This window comes from Hemitrygon akajei, chromosome 11, assembly GCF_048418815.1.
Source record: "Hemitrygon akajei chromosome 11, sHemAka1.3, whole genome shotgun sequence".
NCBI lineage: Eukaryota > Metazoa > Chordata > Chondrichthyes > Myliobatiformes > Dasyatidae > Hemitrygon > Hemitrygon akajei.
Window position 1 is genome coordinate 38,404,622 of NC_133134.1, and position 18,732 is coordinate 38,423,353.

At 40.2% G+C, this 18,732-nt stretch overlaps 1 protein-coding gene across 1 annotated transcript in view; it reads right to left on the minus strand.

Annotated features, from left to right (window-relative positions):
- Window positions 1-6,642, minus strand: part of LOC140735492 (cytochrome P450 3A30-like) — a 62,158-nt gene extending 55,516 nt beyond the window's left edge. Inside the window, exons 1-2 of the mRNA XM_073060651.1 lie at window positions 6,486-6,642; window positions 3,587-3,680 (exon numbers count right to left, since the gene is read on the minus strand). Of these exons, the coding sequence (XP_072916752.1) occupies window positions 3,587-3,680; window positions 6,486-6,583 (192 nt within the window). The 5' untranslated portion in view covers window positions 6,584-6,642. The remainder of the gene's footprint in view (window positions 1-3,586; window positions 3,681-6,485) is intronic.
- Window positions 6,643-18,732: the final 12,090 nt, after the last annotated feature.

Consider the following 18,732-nt stretch of genomic DNA (forward strand, 5'->3'; position numbering starts at 1 on the left):
GTAGTCCTCAAGCTGGATGGACTATATTACAACAGTGACTTCATTTCATTCTTAATCTCTTAAGATTCCCAAGGTTGAGAAAGGTAGTATATGCATGCAGCTTCTTTAAGATCACTCATGACAACAGCTTTGCCCATGACCACAAGAAACTCTAAAGAGTTGTGGACAGAGCTCAGGATATCATGGAAACCAGCTTCCCCTCAATGGACTCTATACTTCCCATTGCCTTGCTAAAGCACCCAGTATAATCAATGATCCAACAACCCAGGACAATCTCTCTTTCCCTCACCCCCCACCCCAAATAGGCAGAAGATACTGAAGCCTGAAAGCGCAGACCACCAGGCTTGAAAACAGCTGCTATTCCACTCTTGTAAGATTTGAATGAGTCCTTAATACAATAAGATGGACTCTTGACCTCAGAATCTACTTTGTTGTGTCCTTGCACCTTGTTGTCTAATTACATTGTACTTACTCTGTTCTGTGACATTTTATTCTGCACATTTATTGCTTTCCCTTGGATTACCTCAAGGCTGTTATAATTAGTTGATCTGTATGGACAGTATGCAGGACAAGTTTTTCCACATGTATTTCAGTATGTGTGGCAACAGTAAACTAATTTTCCAATGATCCTGCATCATTGTAATCAGAATGAAGATCACTCATTAGGGCAGCTGCACAAAGGCTTCAAATAATGAGGAGTCGAAGGCTAAGAAATTTAGGGAGGAAATTAGGCTAGGGTTAAATCAGGGGTGAGACAGTCATGGGTATGGCTTTGAATGGGGAGGTTAAACAAAGAGTGAGAACTGGATTTGAGCAACTCAGATTTTGCCAACAATTGTCAGAGCTTACATATATTTGTTTGTTTGTTTGTTTGTTTATTTATTTATTTTATTCAAGCTGTGCTGCCCAGCAACCCCAGGTTTCAAGGACCTGGAGTCAATGAATGTTTTAATGACCAAGGTCAACAGAGTTTTAGGTGAGCTTCAGTTCCTAATTTCAAGACAATTTATAATGACCTATTAGCCTACCAACCTGTATGTCTTTGGACTGTGGGAGGAAACCGGAGCACCTGGAGGAAAACCCTCAAAGTGACAAGGAGAATGTACAAACTCCTTACAGTCAGTGATGAGAATTCAACCCAGGCCACTGGTACTGTAAAACGCAGTGCTAGCCATTACAGTACCATGCTGTCCCATAGAGATGGAGAAGGCCAAACAAGAATGAAAGGATTGATAAAGGTTTCAAGGACCTGGAGTCAATTAATGTCGTGACTGAGCAGGGCCAGCAGAGTTTTGGGTGAGCTTCACTTTATTGATGGTGAGAGTGAAAAATTGGCTGAGAAATCTTTGATGTAGTGACATAATACTGCTCCCATGAGCAAGGATGAACTATTCACAGAAAATGGAATGAAACAAGTTAGCAGAAGAAGCCACTTCTGTTTTTCCCCTTTAATCCGGTCTAATTGGGTGATTTTAAAGGACTCCTCCCATCCTGTGCACGGACTGTTTGATCTGCTTCCGTCTGGTAGGTGCTTCAGATCCCTCCAGACTAAGACTAATAGGCATTGGAGAAGTTTTTTCCCTACTGCGGTCACCTTGCTGAACAGTTAACTGCTGGTTAACTGTCGGCTAACTATTACTTGGATTGCACTACCTGTATGTATAATCTATATTTTCATTTATATTTATCATTATTATTGTTATGAGCAGAGAGACAACATCTGCCGGAAGTAAATTCCTTGTATGTGCATAGGTACTTGGCGATTAAAGACTGATTCTAATTCTGATTCTGATTTTAAGGAAGGCAGCCAGCCTGCAATGCCATCAAGAGAAAGAGTTCTCTCAAACAACCAAAAAAACTCACTGCAACTACCAGAAACTTTCTTAAGAATTAAATCAGATGAGTGATCGCACACAAATCAAACAAAATATATAATCACCTTCTTTAAAAAAATTATAGATGTTTTCACAGTTCATTTCAGTTCACACACTTTGCTCATTCATAGATAACTCAAAAACCTTACGCTAATAGTCAGTGTAGGGAATGTTTAAATTTGCTTCCCAGTGGATCCAAGGAAACATCAATAAATATTTTAGTAACATAATCACAGACATCGGTAGCTACTTTTAGAGTCACTACAGCTCACTGCCCATTTAATGTTGTCTGTCTTTAATGCATTAATGGTGTCATTCTTAATGCTTTCTCAGCTTGGAGCATGAGAAAACGTATTCAAACTTGTGGCAAAATGAGTTACAGCTAAATTTTACTTGTACAGTCAAAACTGCAAATTCTTATATGAGCCATTAATGTGTCTTTATTATTCTATTTTAGTAAATGCTTATGATGTATACAATGTAGGACTGCTTCATGAAACCCTTTTAATTACATGACCTAGTCAGTGAATAATTCAAAATAAACTGAAAAATATTAAAGTTTCACTAGTGTAACGTTTACGCGACCGGTTGGTGTATGTCAAGGGGAAAATTCCAGCCACCCGCCTCCTGTATACATGGATACTGTGGAATACACGCTAATGCAACGTTGCACACACAATATCAAGCTCACACCAGGTACGGTTACAGAATACACTTTATGAATCTTACTAGAACTAAGTGATTAATAACGATACAGTATATGTGAAGGAAAAGAAAATAAAGAAAAGGCGCCAAAACTTATCAGAGTTCAGTCAATTTAGTGCACATCATTGGAGCTCAACCATCGAATTGTCCAACCCCTCTTCGCTCTCCTCCAACCTCCATGACCCCGCACCTGGGACCACCCGAAGCAATCAACCGAGCAGTACCGCACACATCCACATTGTTCGCTGTCTTCTCCCCGATACCTGAAAAGACTGCGCAATCCCAGCTCCCAGACGCACAACAGAAAATAACATCCAACCCAATTGGTTAACAAATGAATGCAATCCCCATTATCAGCAACTTTAACCTAAACAAGCTTCGAGAATGTTCTGCAAGAAAACACTCCCTCACCAGTTAGCATAACAAAGAAGCAGTTTTACTTTTAACAAACAAAAAAGCCATTTTGATTAACATACGCATTACACTAGCATACACCAGCCAGATTTTTCCCCTAATTTTGGCCCTTTAGATAGTTGACATTGACCTATGGGCTCACTTTCAAGGACTCTGCAACACATTCTCATTATTATTATTATTATTATTATTATTATTATTAATGGTTTCTTGTATTTGCACAGTTCATTTTGCGCAGTGGTTGTTCATCAATTGTGTGAAAATTTTTAGTGATGCCATTGCATGTCTTTATTCTACTGTGAATGCCTGCAAGTAAATGAATCTCAGGGTAGTATGCAGTGACTAACACCTACTGTGATCATAGATTTACTCTGAACTTTGATTGGCCCTTCCAACACCTTCTCACCTGCACCAGAGCAGGAAAAGAAAAAGTAATTACCCCACATCCCAACTGAATCTGTGGCATCTTCTCTCATCCAAACAAAGCCGGAGGTTTAGAGAACTCTCCCTTAAATAAAGGAACAATAGCAAGTTGGTTGAATAGTAGATGAGCTACTAACATATGTTATTGACATGTTGAAAAAATATCATACTTTTCTGTAATGTAGAAATGTCCCAATGAATGGCAATGGCCTTGGCCCTGGAATTCCAAGTCGTTTAAAAACCCCATATGGTAAAACACTGTAACTGCAAATCAAAATTAAGTGATAAACATCTTCATAACAATAACATTTATAATGCTTAGTACAGCAACATCAAATATACAGTACTTATGCACTTTATTCTGAACACAAATCCCTGAAAGAATCCCTCTTCTATCTGATGTGTCTGTTCTGTTTTGTTCGGTTTTCTTTGTGCAGGAGGGATTTGGGTTTGATGTTCCTGTTCCAGTTCTGTTTGTTTTTTTTTTTGTCCACTGCAGGGGGATTTGTGGTCGATGACTGTGCTGCCCTTCTTTTCTTTCTTGTTTTCATGGCTACCCAGAGAATTGAAGAATTTCAGAGTTGTACACTTTGATAACAAATGAACCATTGATTCTTTTGTTTTTAAAACCTTTAACCATTGCACATTAAGGTTTAAGAGTTGAGACTTAAGACCAGGAAAACGCAAACAACAAAGAATAGTGAGGTTCAGTAGAGCTGATGGTCCTTTGCCTCCGTAATAGAAGCAAAAAATAGTTATTAATCAGAAACTCCATCCAGCTTTGGGAGACATATCCAAAAGCAGGCTTTCCCTCTCTGCACAAAGGTAGTTAGAACAACTGGGGAAGTTAAATGTTCTCTCAACTGATAAGTGGATTATTTTGTAAGTAATAAAGTTAGATAGCACACTAATCTCCTAGTTTGTTGGATTATTTTTAATGAAACCAGCATTCAAAGAGTCAGACAGTACTACAGTAGATTCTGGTTAATAGCACCACTGGTTAATCAGGGCAGCCACTTATTTGGGACAGCTCTTAAAGAATAAAACTTAATCAAGAAAATAGCTGGGGTTCCCTTCATTTACTTGGGATACTAATTGGGGCAGGAGACAGTTGCTGAACAGTTTCTAATGAATGCCTGTCACCTGCACATTGCGTGGCTGTTAGACAGTACGACTTGCTTAGAGTGAACAGTTTTTAAATAGTACCATATGCCTATTTTTGTGTTCCATAAGCAGCTGGCAAGTAATAAACAATAAGAGAATTCAAAACTGTTTTGTTCATTATTGTTTCAAGCATTCAGACTTGGAGATGACAGAAATGGTCAGAAGTGGAAATTAAAGGATTTTAATACTTCAAGTTAGGAACTATAAAGAATTTGAAGATATCTACAAACATCTTGAATGTCATAATGAAAATGATGATTTGAAGGAGAACACTTAAAAGGCTGCTCTGGCAGACAAAGCACGTCAATGTGATTATCACACTTGAAATTAGTTGAGGACCTGAGTTAAATAGGTTAGGACTTTGCAGCACAGGAGAATGAAGAGTTATAAAGGTATACAAAATTACGTGGGGTGTAGATTGGGCAAATAAAAGCCTGCTTTTTCTCTTCATGCAGGATGAGACTAAAACTAGGGGTCATAGAGTTAGGGCAAAAAGTGAAATATTTAAGGGGAATATGAGGGAAAACTTCTTCACTCAGTGGACGGAGTAAGTGTGGATTAAGCTGCCAGTGGGAGTGGTAAATGCAGGTTTAAATGCAACGTTCAAAATAAGTTTGAATACGTGCGTGGATAGAAGGGGTTTGCAGAGACATGCTCTGAGTACCGACAGACGGGACTAGGGATAAAATTAGGTGAGCGTGCACTGGTTGGGCCAGGGCTTATTGCTGTGCTGTAGTGCTCTACAAACCAGGATGAAGCCACCATCCTACTCTATCCACCACCCTAAACATACTTCCCACTACACCAAAAGAATCAGGACTGATGTACTATCTGCAAAATACGCTGCAGTTTTTCACCTAGCCTCATCCAATAGCTCCTCCCAAACCTATAACCGGAGGATAAACAACAACACACACAAAATGCTGGTGGAACACAGCAGGCCAGGCAGCATCTATAGGGAGAAGTGTTGTCGACGTTTCGGGCTGAGACCCTTCGTCAGGACTAACCGAAAGGAAAGATAGTAAGAGATTTGAAAGTAGTGGGGGGAGGGGGAAATGCGAAATGATAGGAGAAGACCGGAGGGGGTGGGATGAAGCTAAGAGCTGGAAAGGTGATTGGCGAAAGTGATACAGAGCTGGAGAAGGGAAAGGATCATGGGACGGGAGGCCTCAGGAGAAAGAAAGGGGGGGGGGGGGAAGCACCAGAGGGAGATGGAGAACAGGCAAACAACTAAATATGTCAGAGATGGGGTAAGAAGGGGAGGAGGGGCATTAACAGAAGTTAGAGAAGTCAATGTGTGTGTGCTCCCCCCTTTCTTTCTCCTGAGGCCTCCCGTCCCATGATCCTTTCCCTTCTCCAGCTCTGTATCACTTTCGCCAATCACCTTTCCAGCTCTTAGCTTCATCCCACTCCCTCCGGTCTTCTCCTATCATTTCGCATTTCCCCCTCCCCCCACTACTTTCAAATCTCTTACTATCTTTCCTTTCGGTTAGTCCTGACGAAGGGTCTCGGCCCGAAAGGATAAAGGTGAGATCAGAGGACTCACCCTCCAGCGCCACATTTTGTAACACCCACATCCTCAACCTGCTCCCATTCCCGACAGTATTGTTTAGAGCGTACACTTCGATCACCCTGACCTGCTGATTACTTCCAACGTTTCCCTTTTTCGTTTTACAGTACCTGCAGTTTTCTGCTCGGAAGCTCACCGGGAGTAAAAATAACGGTGAGCGAACCACGGCCATTCTCGGCTCTCAAGGTCGCTATATAACGGGGTTGTCATTTTCTCAACCCCCTTCCCCTCGCATCCCCAAACACTTTCTAGATTAACTAAAGATAAACTGCTGATAAACAAAGTAAAACATTTCAGCGAAACTTGTCCGTATGAAGTTAGAATGAGCTACTGACCAAGCCAGTAAAACCAGGGCAGTAAGGATAAGGATACAGGTCTGGTCAGACAGTGCCGCACGGATCGAGTTCAGACTCTGCAGAACAAACACAGCCATTCCGAAACCCGTCAGCGTCCAACTACGGAGCTCGGTACATCAAAATAGCTGTGTGGTGAACTGCATATCTCTGCTCCTGTGGCTCCTCCCACGGACCCCGGTATAAAGGCGATTGGCGACTGAGCCCGGCCTCAGTCTCCAGGATGCAGTGTGGTGGTCAATTGCTGCTTGTTCTTTCTTCCAGCCAATAAAAGCTACATCTCGCCTCACGTCTCCGAGAGTTATTGATGGTGAATCAGGCTGGTCGATGGAAACTTTAAGAAGTCCAGGGAATACCCTAGTGTATTATATAAGCCCACGCACGGGAGCGTGATGTAATTCCGGAAGCAGAGTCTGGGTATGTGATGCACCTTCAGTAACTCTAGGAGACTGGAAGTGAACGATACGCTTTCATTATCAACAACAAAGGAACCACGACCCTTTGGGAAGAGCAGTGCCCCCAATCGCCTTTATACGGGGGTCTGTGGGAGGAGCCACAGGAGCAGTCAGCGGGGGGGCGCATCCAGACAGTTATACATAGTTTACCACGGTATGCTTTCTAAGTTTGTGTTTAAAGACCTGCGTTTATACATATACTTTCAACTCACTCCACGGTGATTTACAAACAAACAAAGTACTTAAAATTTGTAGTTACACTGCTGATAAATGTAAGGAAGTCAATGTTATCCCACAATAGGAACACCATCATGATCAGTTAATGAAATTAAAACAGAAAATGCAGGAAACACTCAATAGGTCAGGCAGCATCCAGGGCTGATGGAATCCAGAGGAGTAGGGCTGATGTTTCCAGTGATAGACCCTCGACAGAAGTGGGAAAGAGAGAACTCAAGATAGTTTGAAGTTGCACAGATGCAGGAGGAGGAATGGATAGAATAACACACAAAATGCTGGAGGAAATGAGCTGGACAGGCAGCATCCATTGAGGGAAATAAACAGTCAACATTTTGGGCCCTTCATTGGGTCTGGAGAGCAAGGATACAGAAGTCAGAATAAGAAGGTGGACGATGGGGAAGAGGACAATATGAGGACATGGTCAAATAGTCGGGGAGAAGCAGAGATCACAGAGAGAGGCTCTCACTGAACTCCAGTTGGAGAGGGGAGAAAAACTTCTTCAGGGTAGGCACACCTTGCACGGACTTCACAGTGGAACAGCAAGTCAGAGACACAAAAGATCCTGCAGATGCTGGGTGTCTTTCTTGGCTTGATGATGGGTCTCAGACCAAAACATTGACTGGTTAGTTCCTTCTATAGATGCTGCCTGACCGGCTGAGTTTCTTGAGCACTTTGTGTACATGCGAGAGGTGATTGATAAGTTCATGGCCTAAGGTTGAAGGAGTCAATTTTAGAAAACCTAGCACATTTATTTTTCCTACATTTACACATTTAGTCCAGCAGTCGTGGAGCACACGGATCCCTTCTTTGTAGAAGTCGCCGTCTTAGACCTCCAAAAGTGGTCCACAGCAGGGGTGATTTATAAGTTTGTGGCCTAAGGTAGAAGGAGATGAGTTATTAACTTCAACTTTTCTGCATTTCTACTCAAAGAGTTGAACTGCACATGCATGTGCTATCCCTCATATACTGGGCTTCATTGAAATCATATAGTATATGAAGCCACAGGCAAAGACATCAGAATGTCAGTGGGTTGGAGAGTTGAACTGACAGGCAACTGGAAACTCATGTAACTTATGTAAACTGAATCACAAACAAGATAAAATCTGCAGATGCTGGAAATCAAAGCAACACACAAAATGTTGGAGGAGCTCAGCAGGCCAGGCAGCATCTATGGGAAAGAGTACAGTCAACATTTCAGGCTGAAACCCTTTGGCAGGACTGGAGAAAAAAAGATGTCATGGGTCCAGTTAGCTGTTCCCCTTTAACACTTCTTTCTCCCTGATTATGCCCCAATTTCAGTCATTTGATCTCCATTTGTTGCTAGTTTACCCGATTACTGTACACCCGGTTTTCATCAGAGACTGGGAAATAAATACGATGGTGACTCTATCACAGGCTGACAGTTTGTTGGTCTATTCTTGTGTGATACTTTTTTCCCTTGTCCGATTAGAACTGTTAGTTCTAAGTTCCGCTCTAGTTTCTAGAGAGTCCCTGTAAATCCCGTCTCCTTGTCAAGATTCCTCCGGTTTCCTGCTCTACGTTCAGGTCTACGCCAGCCTCCCCAACTCAGTCGATGTGCTGGTGTCCTGCACTTGGGTTCTCCTCAGTCGCCCCTTGCAACAGATGAGGAGTAGAGTTAAAAGGTGGGAGGAGGGGAGGGAGAAGTACAAGGTGATAGGTGAAACCAGCAGGGGGAGGTGTGAATTACACTGGAAGTTTGAGACATTGATGTTCATGCCATCAGGTTGGAGGGTATCCAGATGGAATATAAGATGTTCCCCAAAATGCCTCATTGCAACAGTAGAGGAGGCCGTGGATAGACATATTGGAATGGAGTGTGAAGTGGAATTCAAATGGGTGGCCACTGGGAGATCCTGCTTTATCTGGCAAACGGACTGTAAGTGCTCAGCGAAACGGTCTCCTGATCTATGTCAAGTCCCGCTGATATAGAGGAGGTCACACCAGGAGCTCCGGACACGGTAGACTCAGAGGTGAAGTGTCGCTTCAATTGGAAGGACTGTTTGGAGATCTTGAATAGTAGTGAGGGAAGAGATGTAGGGGCAGGTGTGGCGCTTGTTCCGCTTGCAAGGATAAGCATTGGGAGGGAAATCAGTGAGGAGGGATGAATGGATTAGGGTGTCGCATAAGGAGTGATCCCTGTGGAAAGCAGAAAGTTGGGGGGAGAGAAAGATATGCTTGGTGGTGGGATCCCACTAGAGATGGTGGATGTTGAGGAGAATTATTTGCTGGACGTGGAAGCTGGTGGGGTGGTGGGTGAGGTCAAAAGGGTCCCTATCCCTGCTGGTGTGGTGAGAGGATGGGGTGAGAGAAGACATGCGTGAAATGGAAGAGATCCGGGTGAGGGCAGTGTTGATGGAGGAAGGGAAGCCCTTTTCTTTGAAGAATGAAGACATCTCCTTTGTTCTGGAATGAAAAGTCTCAACCTGAGAGCAGATGCAGTGAAGATGGGGTAATTGAAAGAAGGGGATGGCATTTTTACAAGTAACAGGATGGAAAGAGGTTCTCCTGAAAACATTCACCAATCAATGTTGGTTTATTCAATGTAAAGGGAAGCCATGCTGTGAGAGCTGAATCCAATACACTTGACTGGAAGAAATGCAAACAGATCTCTATTTCAACTGAAGGGATTATTTTGCTCCCTGGATGGTGGGAAAGGTAGAGTTGTGACATATCTGAGAAAATGGGGGAGTGGGAGGTGTTCCTGGAGACAGAAGGTCAGACCAAGGAATCACAATGGGCACAGTCCCTTAGGAATACTGAAGGGAGAGGGGATGGTGTAAAGGTGTTAGAAATTGCTGACAGTGATCCATTGAATGCTAAGCCTTGTAGGTGGATGGTAAGGATCAGGGGACGCCTGTCCTTGTTCAGTCTGGCAGGAGAGTGGTTGAGATAAGAGGTGCAAGAAATAATGGAGATACTGTCAATTGTTCTGTCAGCTGTGCTAGTAGGGAAACCACAGTTAAGAAAGAAGAGCCATGTCAGATACATCTGTATGGAACATCTAATTATCAGAACGGAAACAACAGAAATGGAGGAATCAGGAGAATAGTGTATAGCGTCTGAAGGGGACAGGATGAGAGGTAAAGTAAACAAGTTAATTGTTGGAGGCTCTAAGTTCATAAATGATGTTTGGCATTAATCTTACCTCCTGAAATTGCGACATAGAGATCTAGAAAGAGAAGGAGAGACTAAGATAAGGACAAATTGAAAGAGAGAACAGGGTGTAAACTAATAGCTAAAATAATGAGTTTTTAAGTTCTGGTAATGCAGTTGACAGTGTACAAGAAAAAAACATAGAGGGCTGGGGCCTGAGGAAGAGTGAAACAACACAACAGCACAAAATGCGAAGCCTTGTGCATGGATAGTAAGGACCAGGGGACTTCTGTCCTTGCTCAGTCTGGGAGGAGACTGATTGAGAGCAGAGGTGCAGGAAGTAGCTGAGATACAGTTAAGGACACTCAGCTATGCTAAAGGAGAAGTGTGTGTGTGTGTTGCACAAAAAATGGACATTATCTAGAGAAAGTGAATGGAATGGAAGGAGATGCTGTTCAGTATTAGAATGAAGAAAATGAGTCCTTTGGTGGAGGAGAAGTATGTGAACCTCTTTTCAAAGACAGGCAGGTGATGGATGGAAACAGACATGAAACAAAAATCAGATGAAGCCGAGGGAAAAGGGACGTGGAGTGTTTAGTATCAACTCCAAAAGTGTGACTGTGGCTTTACTATGATATCCTTGCTAAATACAGAGTTGCATGTTTGGCTGCTCCATGAGCTGTAGCAATTGTCTGCAGAGGTCTGTCAAACTTGTTTACAGAGACCCACAAACATATGTAACAGTCTTGTTCTGATGAGTTTTCTTTCTTTCTTTCTCAATCTTTTTATTATTGTTATTAATATCAGCAAAATAAAATAATACATAAATAATGGGATTACAAACATACACTTTCAAACTAAACATAAGAGAATACATAAGCAATGATTACAATATAAATGAGTATTCCCAAATCATAAACAATACAATATACAAATAAACAAGTCAAACCTAGGTATATCATAATATATATTTTTTTTAAAGAAAAAAAGTTATGCAAAAAAAAACTAATCTAATAATCTAATAGCTAATAGAGAAAAAAAACAAAAAAGAAAAAAGAGAAAAAGAAAAAAGAAAAAAGAAAAAGAAAAAAGAAAAGAAAAAAAAAGGCTGTTTATAATATCTCACAACAATAGAAATTCATCAATGTCGTCAACTCCGATCCTCTCAACATATATACAATCGAAACTGGAAAAACAAATAGGCTTGGAACAGGGTCATTTACATCATATGAAAATATTGAATAAAAGGTCTCCATATCTTATCAAATTTAATAGAAGTATCAAATACCACACTTCTAATTTTTTCTAAATTTAAACATAACATAGTTTGAGAAAGCCAATGAAATACGGTAGGAGGATTAATTTATTTCCAATTCAACAAAATAGATCTTCTAGCCATTAATGTAAGAAATGCAATCATTCGACAAGCGGAAGGGGATAAATGGAGTGAGTCCATCATTGGTAAACCAAAAATTGCAGTAATAGGATGAGGTTGTAAATCAATGTTCAATACCGCAGAAATAATATCAAAAATATCTTTCCAATATTTTTTCAAAAGCGGACACGACCAAAACATATGAGATAAAGAAGCTATCTCAGAATGACATCTGTCACAAATAGGATTTATATAGGAATAAAAACGAGCCAATTTATCCTTGGACATATGAGCCCTGTGCACAACTTTAAACTGTATTAATGAATGTTTAGCACATATAGATGATGTATTAACGAATTGAAGAATTTTATCCCAATTCTCAATAGGGATAGTAAGGTTAAGTTCTCTTTCCCAATCATTTTTAGCCTTATAAAAGGGCTCTGAATGTATCTTCAAAATTATATTGTAAAGTTTTGATATTAGCCCTTTCTGAAAAGGATTTAGTTCAAACAAATTCTCCAAAATACCTGAAGACACAAAATTTGGAAAAGTAGGAAGTACGGTATTTAAGAAATTCCTGATCTGTAAATATCTAAAAAAAAATGAAATCTAGGCAAATTATATTTATTAGATAATTGCTCAAAAGACATAAAACAATTATCTAAAAATAAATCGGAAAAACGTAATAATCCCTTAGTCTTCCAAGCTGAATAAGCCTGGTCTATAATAGAAGGATAAAAAAAGCAATTGGATACAATAGGAATATTTAAAACAAACTGAGTCAACCCAAAAAATTTCCGAAATTGAAACCATATACATAAAGTATGTTTAACTATCGGGTTGTCAATTCATTTCGGCAATTTAGAAAGAGCGAAGGGAAGAGAAGTCCCTAAAATAGAACCCAATGCGAATCCTTGTACAGAATTAATTTCCAAGTTCACCCAGTGAGGACTAAAAGATATATCCCAATCCTTTAACCAACATATCAAATATCGGATATTAACTGCCCAATAATAAAATCTAAAATTAGGCAATGCCAATCCACCTTCCTTCTTTGCCTTCTGTAAATATATTTTACCTAACCTAGGATTTTTATTCTGTCATATATATGAGGAAATTTTTGAATCAACATTAGAAAAAAAAGATTTCGGAATAAAAATTGGTACCGCTTGAAATATATATAAAAACTTGGGTAAAATAACCATCTTAATGGCATTAATCCAACCTATCAAAGATAAAGATAATGGTGACCACTTAGTAAACAAACATTTAATTTGATCAATTAAGAGTAAAAAATTAACCTTAAATAAGTCTTTATAGTTTTTTTGTGATTTTAATCCCTAAATAAATAAGAGAGTCATTAACTAATTTAAAAGGTAAATTTCCATAAATTGGAACCTGTCTATTTAAAGGAAACAATTCACTCTTATTAAGATTTAATTTATACCCGGAAAAATCACTAAATTGAACCAACAGTGATAAAACTGCAGGAATGGATTTCTCAGGATCAGAAATAAATAATAATAAATCATCTGCATAGAAAGATAACTTATGTATATCTGTCCCATGCTTAATGCCAAAAATGTTCTGTGATTCTCTGATAGCAATAGCCAAGGGTTCTAAAGCAATATCAAATAATAATGGACTAAGAGGACAACCTTGTCTAGTACCCCGAAATAAATGAAAAAAGGGAGATCTTAGATTGTTAGTAAGCACCGAGGCTACTGGAGTATGATATATCAGTTTAATCCAGGAAATAAATGTCGGACTAAAATTAAACTTCTCAAGCACATAAAATAAGTATGGCCATTCAACTCTATCAAATGCTTTCTCCACATCTAATGAAATAACACATTCTGAAGTGCTATGTGAAGGAGTATAAACAATATTCAATAATCTCCTAACATTAAAAAAAGAATAGCGATTTTTAATAAAACCGGTTTGATCTTCCGAAATAATTTGGGGTAATACTTTCTCCAACCTGGATGCCAGTAACTTGGAAAAGATCTTGGAATCTACATTCAATAAAGATATTGGTCTATAGGATGCACAGTCAGTAGGGTCTTTATCTTTCTTCAGTATTAAAGAAATGGAAGCTCTATAAAAAGATTGTGGCAAATTGCCCAATCTAATTGCTTCTTCAAAAACCCTGCATAACCAAGGAGAAAGAGTAGCGGAAAAACATTTTTTAAATTCTACTGTATACCCATCTGGACCTGGTGCTTTCCCAGAATTCATAGAAGAAATAACCCCTTTAATTTCTGCATCCATAATAGGAGTTTCTAATTTTGAAAGATCATCTGATGATAATTTTGGAAAATTCAATTTCCCAAGAAAATCACACATGGTATTACGATCATTAGGGAATTCGGAATGATACAGGGAGGTATAAAAATCTTGAAATATTTATTTATCTCATCATGGTTAACTGTCAGATCCCCATTCTGCTGACGGATCTTAGTAATTTGACGTTTAACCAAAGCATTCTTCAATTGACTAGCTAACAGTTTACCCGATTTATCACTATGTATATAAAAATCAGATCTGGTTTTCATTAATTGATTTTCAATTGAAGATGTAAGTAATAAATATGTTCCATTTGAAGTTCAACCCTTTGTAAAGCTCTTTACTAGGAGTAATCGAATATTTCTTGTCAATCTCTTTAATTTTATCAACCAATAAAAGAGTTTCCATCTTGATGCGTTTTCTCAGACCAACAGAATAGGAGATAATCTGTCCACGTATATATGCTTTAAAAATGTCCCAAAGTGTTCCGCAAGAAATATCATCCGTGGAATTAGTTGAAAAGAAGAAATCAATCTGTTCCTTCATAAATTTAATAAAATCCGGATCTTGCAATAAGGTAGAGTCAAATCGCCATTGTCTAGCACTAGAAGCTGTATCCGTAAATTTAATAGAAAGTTTTAATGAAGCATGGTCAGAGATGGCTATAATATCATCATTACAACCAATTACCGATGGAATAAAACAAGAGTCAATAAAAAAAATCAATTCTCGAGTAGGAATGATAAACATGTGAGAAAAATGAAAACTCTTTGTCCTTAGAATGCTGAAATCTCCAAATATCAAAAATTCCATTATCAGTCAAAAAGGAGTTAATACAAGTGGCCGACTTATTAGGTAAAGTCTGAGTAGATAAAGATTTGTCCATCAAAGGATTTAAACAACAATTAAAGTCACCACCCATTATTAACTTATATTCATTTAGATTAGGTAAGGAAGTAAATAAGGACTTTAAAAAATCGGGACAATCAACATTTGGAGCATAAACATTAACCATAGCAACCTTTTTGTTGAAAAGTAAGCCAGTAATTAACAAAAATCTACCATTCGGATCCGAAAAGATATCATGTTGGACAAATGCAATAGAGGAGTCAATAAAAATTGAAACTCCCTTTACTTTGGCATTCGAATTCAAATGATACTGTTGACCCCCCCAAAACCTAAAAAAGTGATATTTATCCTCTTTCCTCACATGAGTTTCTTGTACAAAAATAATATGAGCATTAAGTCTTTGGAATACTTTGAAAATCTTTTTCCGTTTAATCGGATGGTTTAAACCATTAGTATTCTAAGAGACAAAATTAATATTCTGAGCCATATTTCTGAAATCAAACCTTTGGTATATAAAGGGTTAACCAAATTATAAACTCATGTACCCGGAAGAGGAACAAAAATAAGGGGCGGACCCGGAAGTGACGACATAGCGGACATTTTTGTAGTTCAAAATCAGCCCAAATGAAAAAACTAAAAAAAAACTAGAATAAAAACCATAAGATTTAGAAAAAGACCTCCCACCCCCCACCCAAGAAGAAAAAAAAGGACAATCTCAGCCAGAGATAGGCTGAGAAAAAGGAAAAATGAAACTAACTCTACCCCCATATCAGTAGAAGACAACTCCGGATATAAAGGATAAAAAAAAGATCCACCCAAACTCTAAAGAAATAATAATCACTATACTAAAACCAAACTTCTTAATATAATTAATCATAAAAAAACCCAAAAAGAATATAATCACTAATAACTTATAAATCGGGTTAAAAACCCAAACACCAAAACAAAATTAAACTGTGATAAGAGGTGCATTATAGGAAGAAGACGAGAGACAAAAAAATGGTGAAATCAAAAAAAAACCCAAAAATATTTTAGAGAAGAAACCGCCATCTTAGTAAAAAAATAATTGACCTTCAAAGGATTAATAATAATAACCAAAGATAAAGTACAGTGGTTGATGTAAATAAAATAACAAGATTAGTAAGTCAAAAAAAAACTTTAACTAGAGTATAAAATATAAAGTAAACCTACACCAATAGCCAAAAACAAGACTGTTTTTGGAAATAAAAACCATCTTGCACGATCAAAATCACTCATTTATTAGGAATGAGGATCCATAGCAGTAGGGAAGTTCTCATTCAGAAATCTTCTTGCATCAAATGTTAAAAAAAAGACCTGCCGTGGAGCATTCGGAGGCGATATTCTGAGCTTCGCAGGGTATAAGAGCGCAGGCTTTAGATTTTTCTCATAACTTTCAGACATCAGAGGTTTAAAAAGAAGCCTTTTCTTCATTACCTCTGGACTAAAATCTTCTACCAAACGGAAATTGTGATCTTGAAATTTGACCATCCCTACACGCCGAGCCACACAAATAAGTTGCTCTTTAACATGCACATAGTGAAATCGGACAATTACAACCGGTGGTTTAGCTGAAGTACTTGTTGATCGACGCATAATTCTGTGAGCGCGGTCGAGTAGCGGTGGACTATCTGGAAATACGGAAGGGAACGCATCCTTTAAAAGTTGGGCAAAGTACTTCGAGGGGTCCCCTTGTTCAATACCTTCCGGGAGACCAAGTATGCGTAGGTTCTGTCTTCTGGACCGATTCTCAAAGTCAACACTCTTGGCTTTAAGTGTTTCCACTTGTTTAATCACTGAAAGTAAGTTCTGCTCCAGTTTTTCAATTATCAAATCTCGCTTCCGAGCGTCTTCTTGCAGAGTTGCAATTAGAACTTGCTGCTGGTTAACTACTGAATCCGTCTTATCCATATAATCTTGAAAAGCCTTTATATCTTGTTTAAAAATTAGTCGTTGTTCTTCAAATTTTTCATTTAAGACCTCCAATAACAATTCATAGGTTAATTCCGTACGTTTAGGATCAATTTGCTTTTTCCCGTTTCCGTTAGGATTTTTTCCAGTTTCTCGCGCTTTAGATCTAAGAGCCATTTCTTCAAAAATTCACAATAAATAAGGATAAGTCCAAAAAGTAGCAAGAATCTTTTGGTGTAGGTAAAAATAAGTTAAATAAGGGTGATCATAGGTTAAAAAAAGTAAAGGTTATGGAGCGAATCTGAAAACAGTGCTCACTCCATGAGCGTCTCCTGCTGACTCCCTGATGAGTTTTCAAGTCAACAAGTCTGTTCATTTCCTCATTCACAAGGTTAGATAAAGGAGTCCAGACATGACATCCACAAAAATAGATGGAAGTATTCAAGCTTCTTTTCTACATTTAGCAAGACCTTTGGCCTTTGATTTTAGAAAATTCTGAACTTTGGCCTTTGACAAAGTCCCATATGGGAAGTTGGTGTGGTGAACTACATATACCTGTCTGGACACGCCCCTCCCGCTGACTGCTCCTGTGGCTCCTCCCACTGATCATGGCTCCTCCCATGGACCCCGGTATAAAGGCGATTGGAGCCTGAGCCCCGGCCTCAGTCTCCAGGATGTTGTGTGATGGTCAATTACTGCTTGTTCTTTCTTCCAGCCAATAAAAGCCTATATCTTGCCTCACGTCTCCGAGTGTTATTGATGGTGCATCAATTTTATTGGCTGGAAGTTTTAAAACATGGAAAGTATTTTACGTCCGGAAAAATTAGACGTGGACCCCCAAGCTCCAGAAGCAGCTCTTGCCTTTGAACTCTGGCTCGCATGCTTCCAATCATACTTGGAAGTGATTCCAGTGACTGAGCCTGCCACAATGTACAAAATACTACTATCTAGAGTAAGTCTGAAAGTATTCTCCCTTATCAGAGACCTGCCGACCTACCAAGGGGCACTGGACGCCCTCAAAAGACAGTACCTGCTGCTGGTGAACACCGTCTACGCAAGACATCGCTTAGCGACGCGGCGGCAGTGACCCAACGAGTCGAGCGGGCAGTTTCTCCGAGCCCTACAGACACTCCTGCGAGCTTGCGACTGCAAAGGTCTGACGGCGGAACAACATGCAGAGCTGCTAGTACGAGACGCCTTCATTACAGGGATCAGGTCAGTGTACGTGCGCCAGCGGCTGCTGGAAAATGCTGATTTTACCTTATGCTCGGCGATCGAGACGGCTGACATGCTGGAGGCTGCTCTGCACAACACTGACGCTGTCCAGCCATGTGATCCCCCGCCAGTTCCGTGGTCGCTGCAGACCCCGCCACCCGGATCCACCACCGCCGCTGCCAGTCGCGAGTCCACGAACTCCCCGAAACCGACCACAGCTGCTGCCAGTCGCAAGTCCGCACAGTGTTACTTCTGCGGACTCGAAAAGCTCCCCCGAAAACGCTGCCCGGTCCGAGAAGCTACCTGCTCCAGCTGCGGAAAGAAGGGCCACTTCGCCAAGGTCTGTAAGTCGGAACCACGAGTGGGGTCGGGCAGCGCTGCGTGTGAGGCATGGGGGCCGCCATCTTGGTCACCGCCATCTTGCCTGCCCGCCTCATGCGAGGCATGGGGGCGGCCATCTTTGTCGACGCCACCTCGCCCCGCCTCCAACCCACTGGTGCTTACCGGGCACCAAGACAGCTGTTCAGCTCTGGCCTCCGTAACCCTCGACCAAAGCGCCCCACACCAGCTTGCAAGGTCAATGATGGACATCCTGGTGGAGGGGCGCAGGACTAGCTGCCTGTTTGACACGGGCAGCACTGAGAGTTTTATTCACCCGGACACAGTGCAACGCTGCGGACTCGTGACACAGCCGGTAAGCCAGAGGGTCACCTTGGCTTCTGGGTTGTATTCCACAGACATCCGGGTGGGTTGTGTAGCGACATTGGTG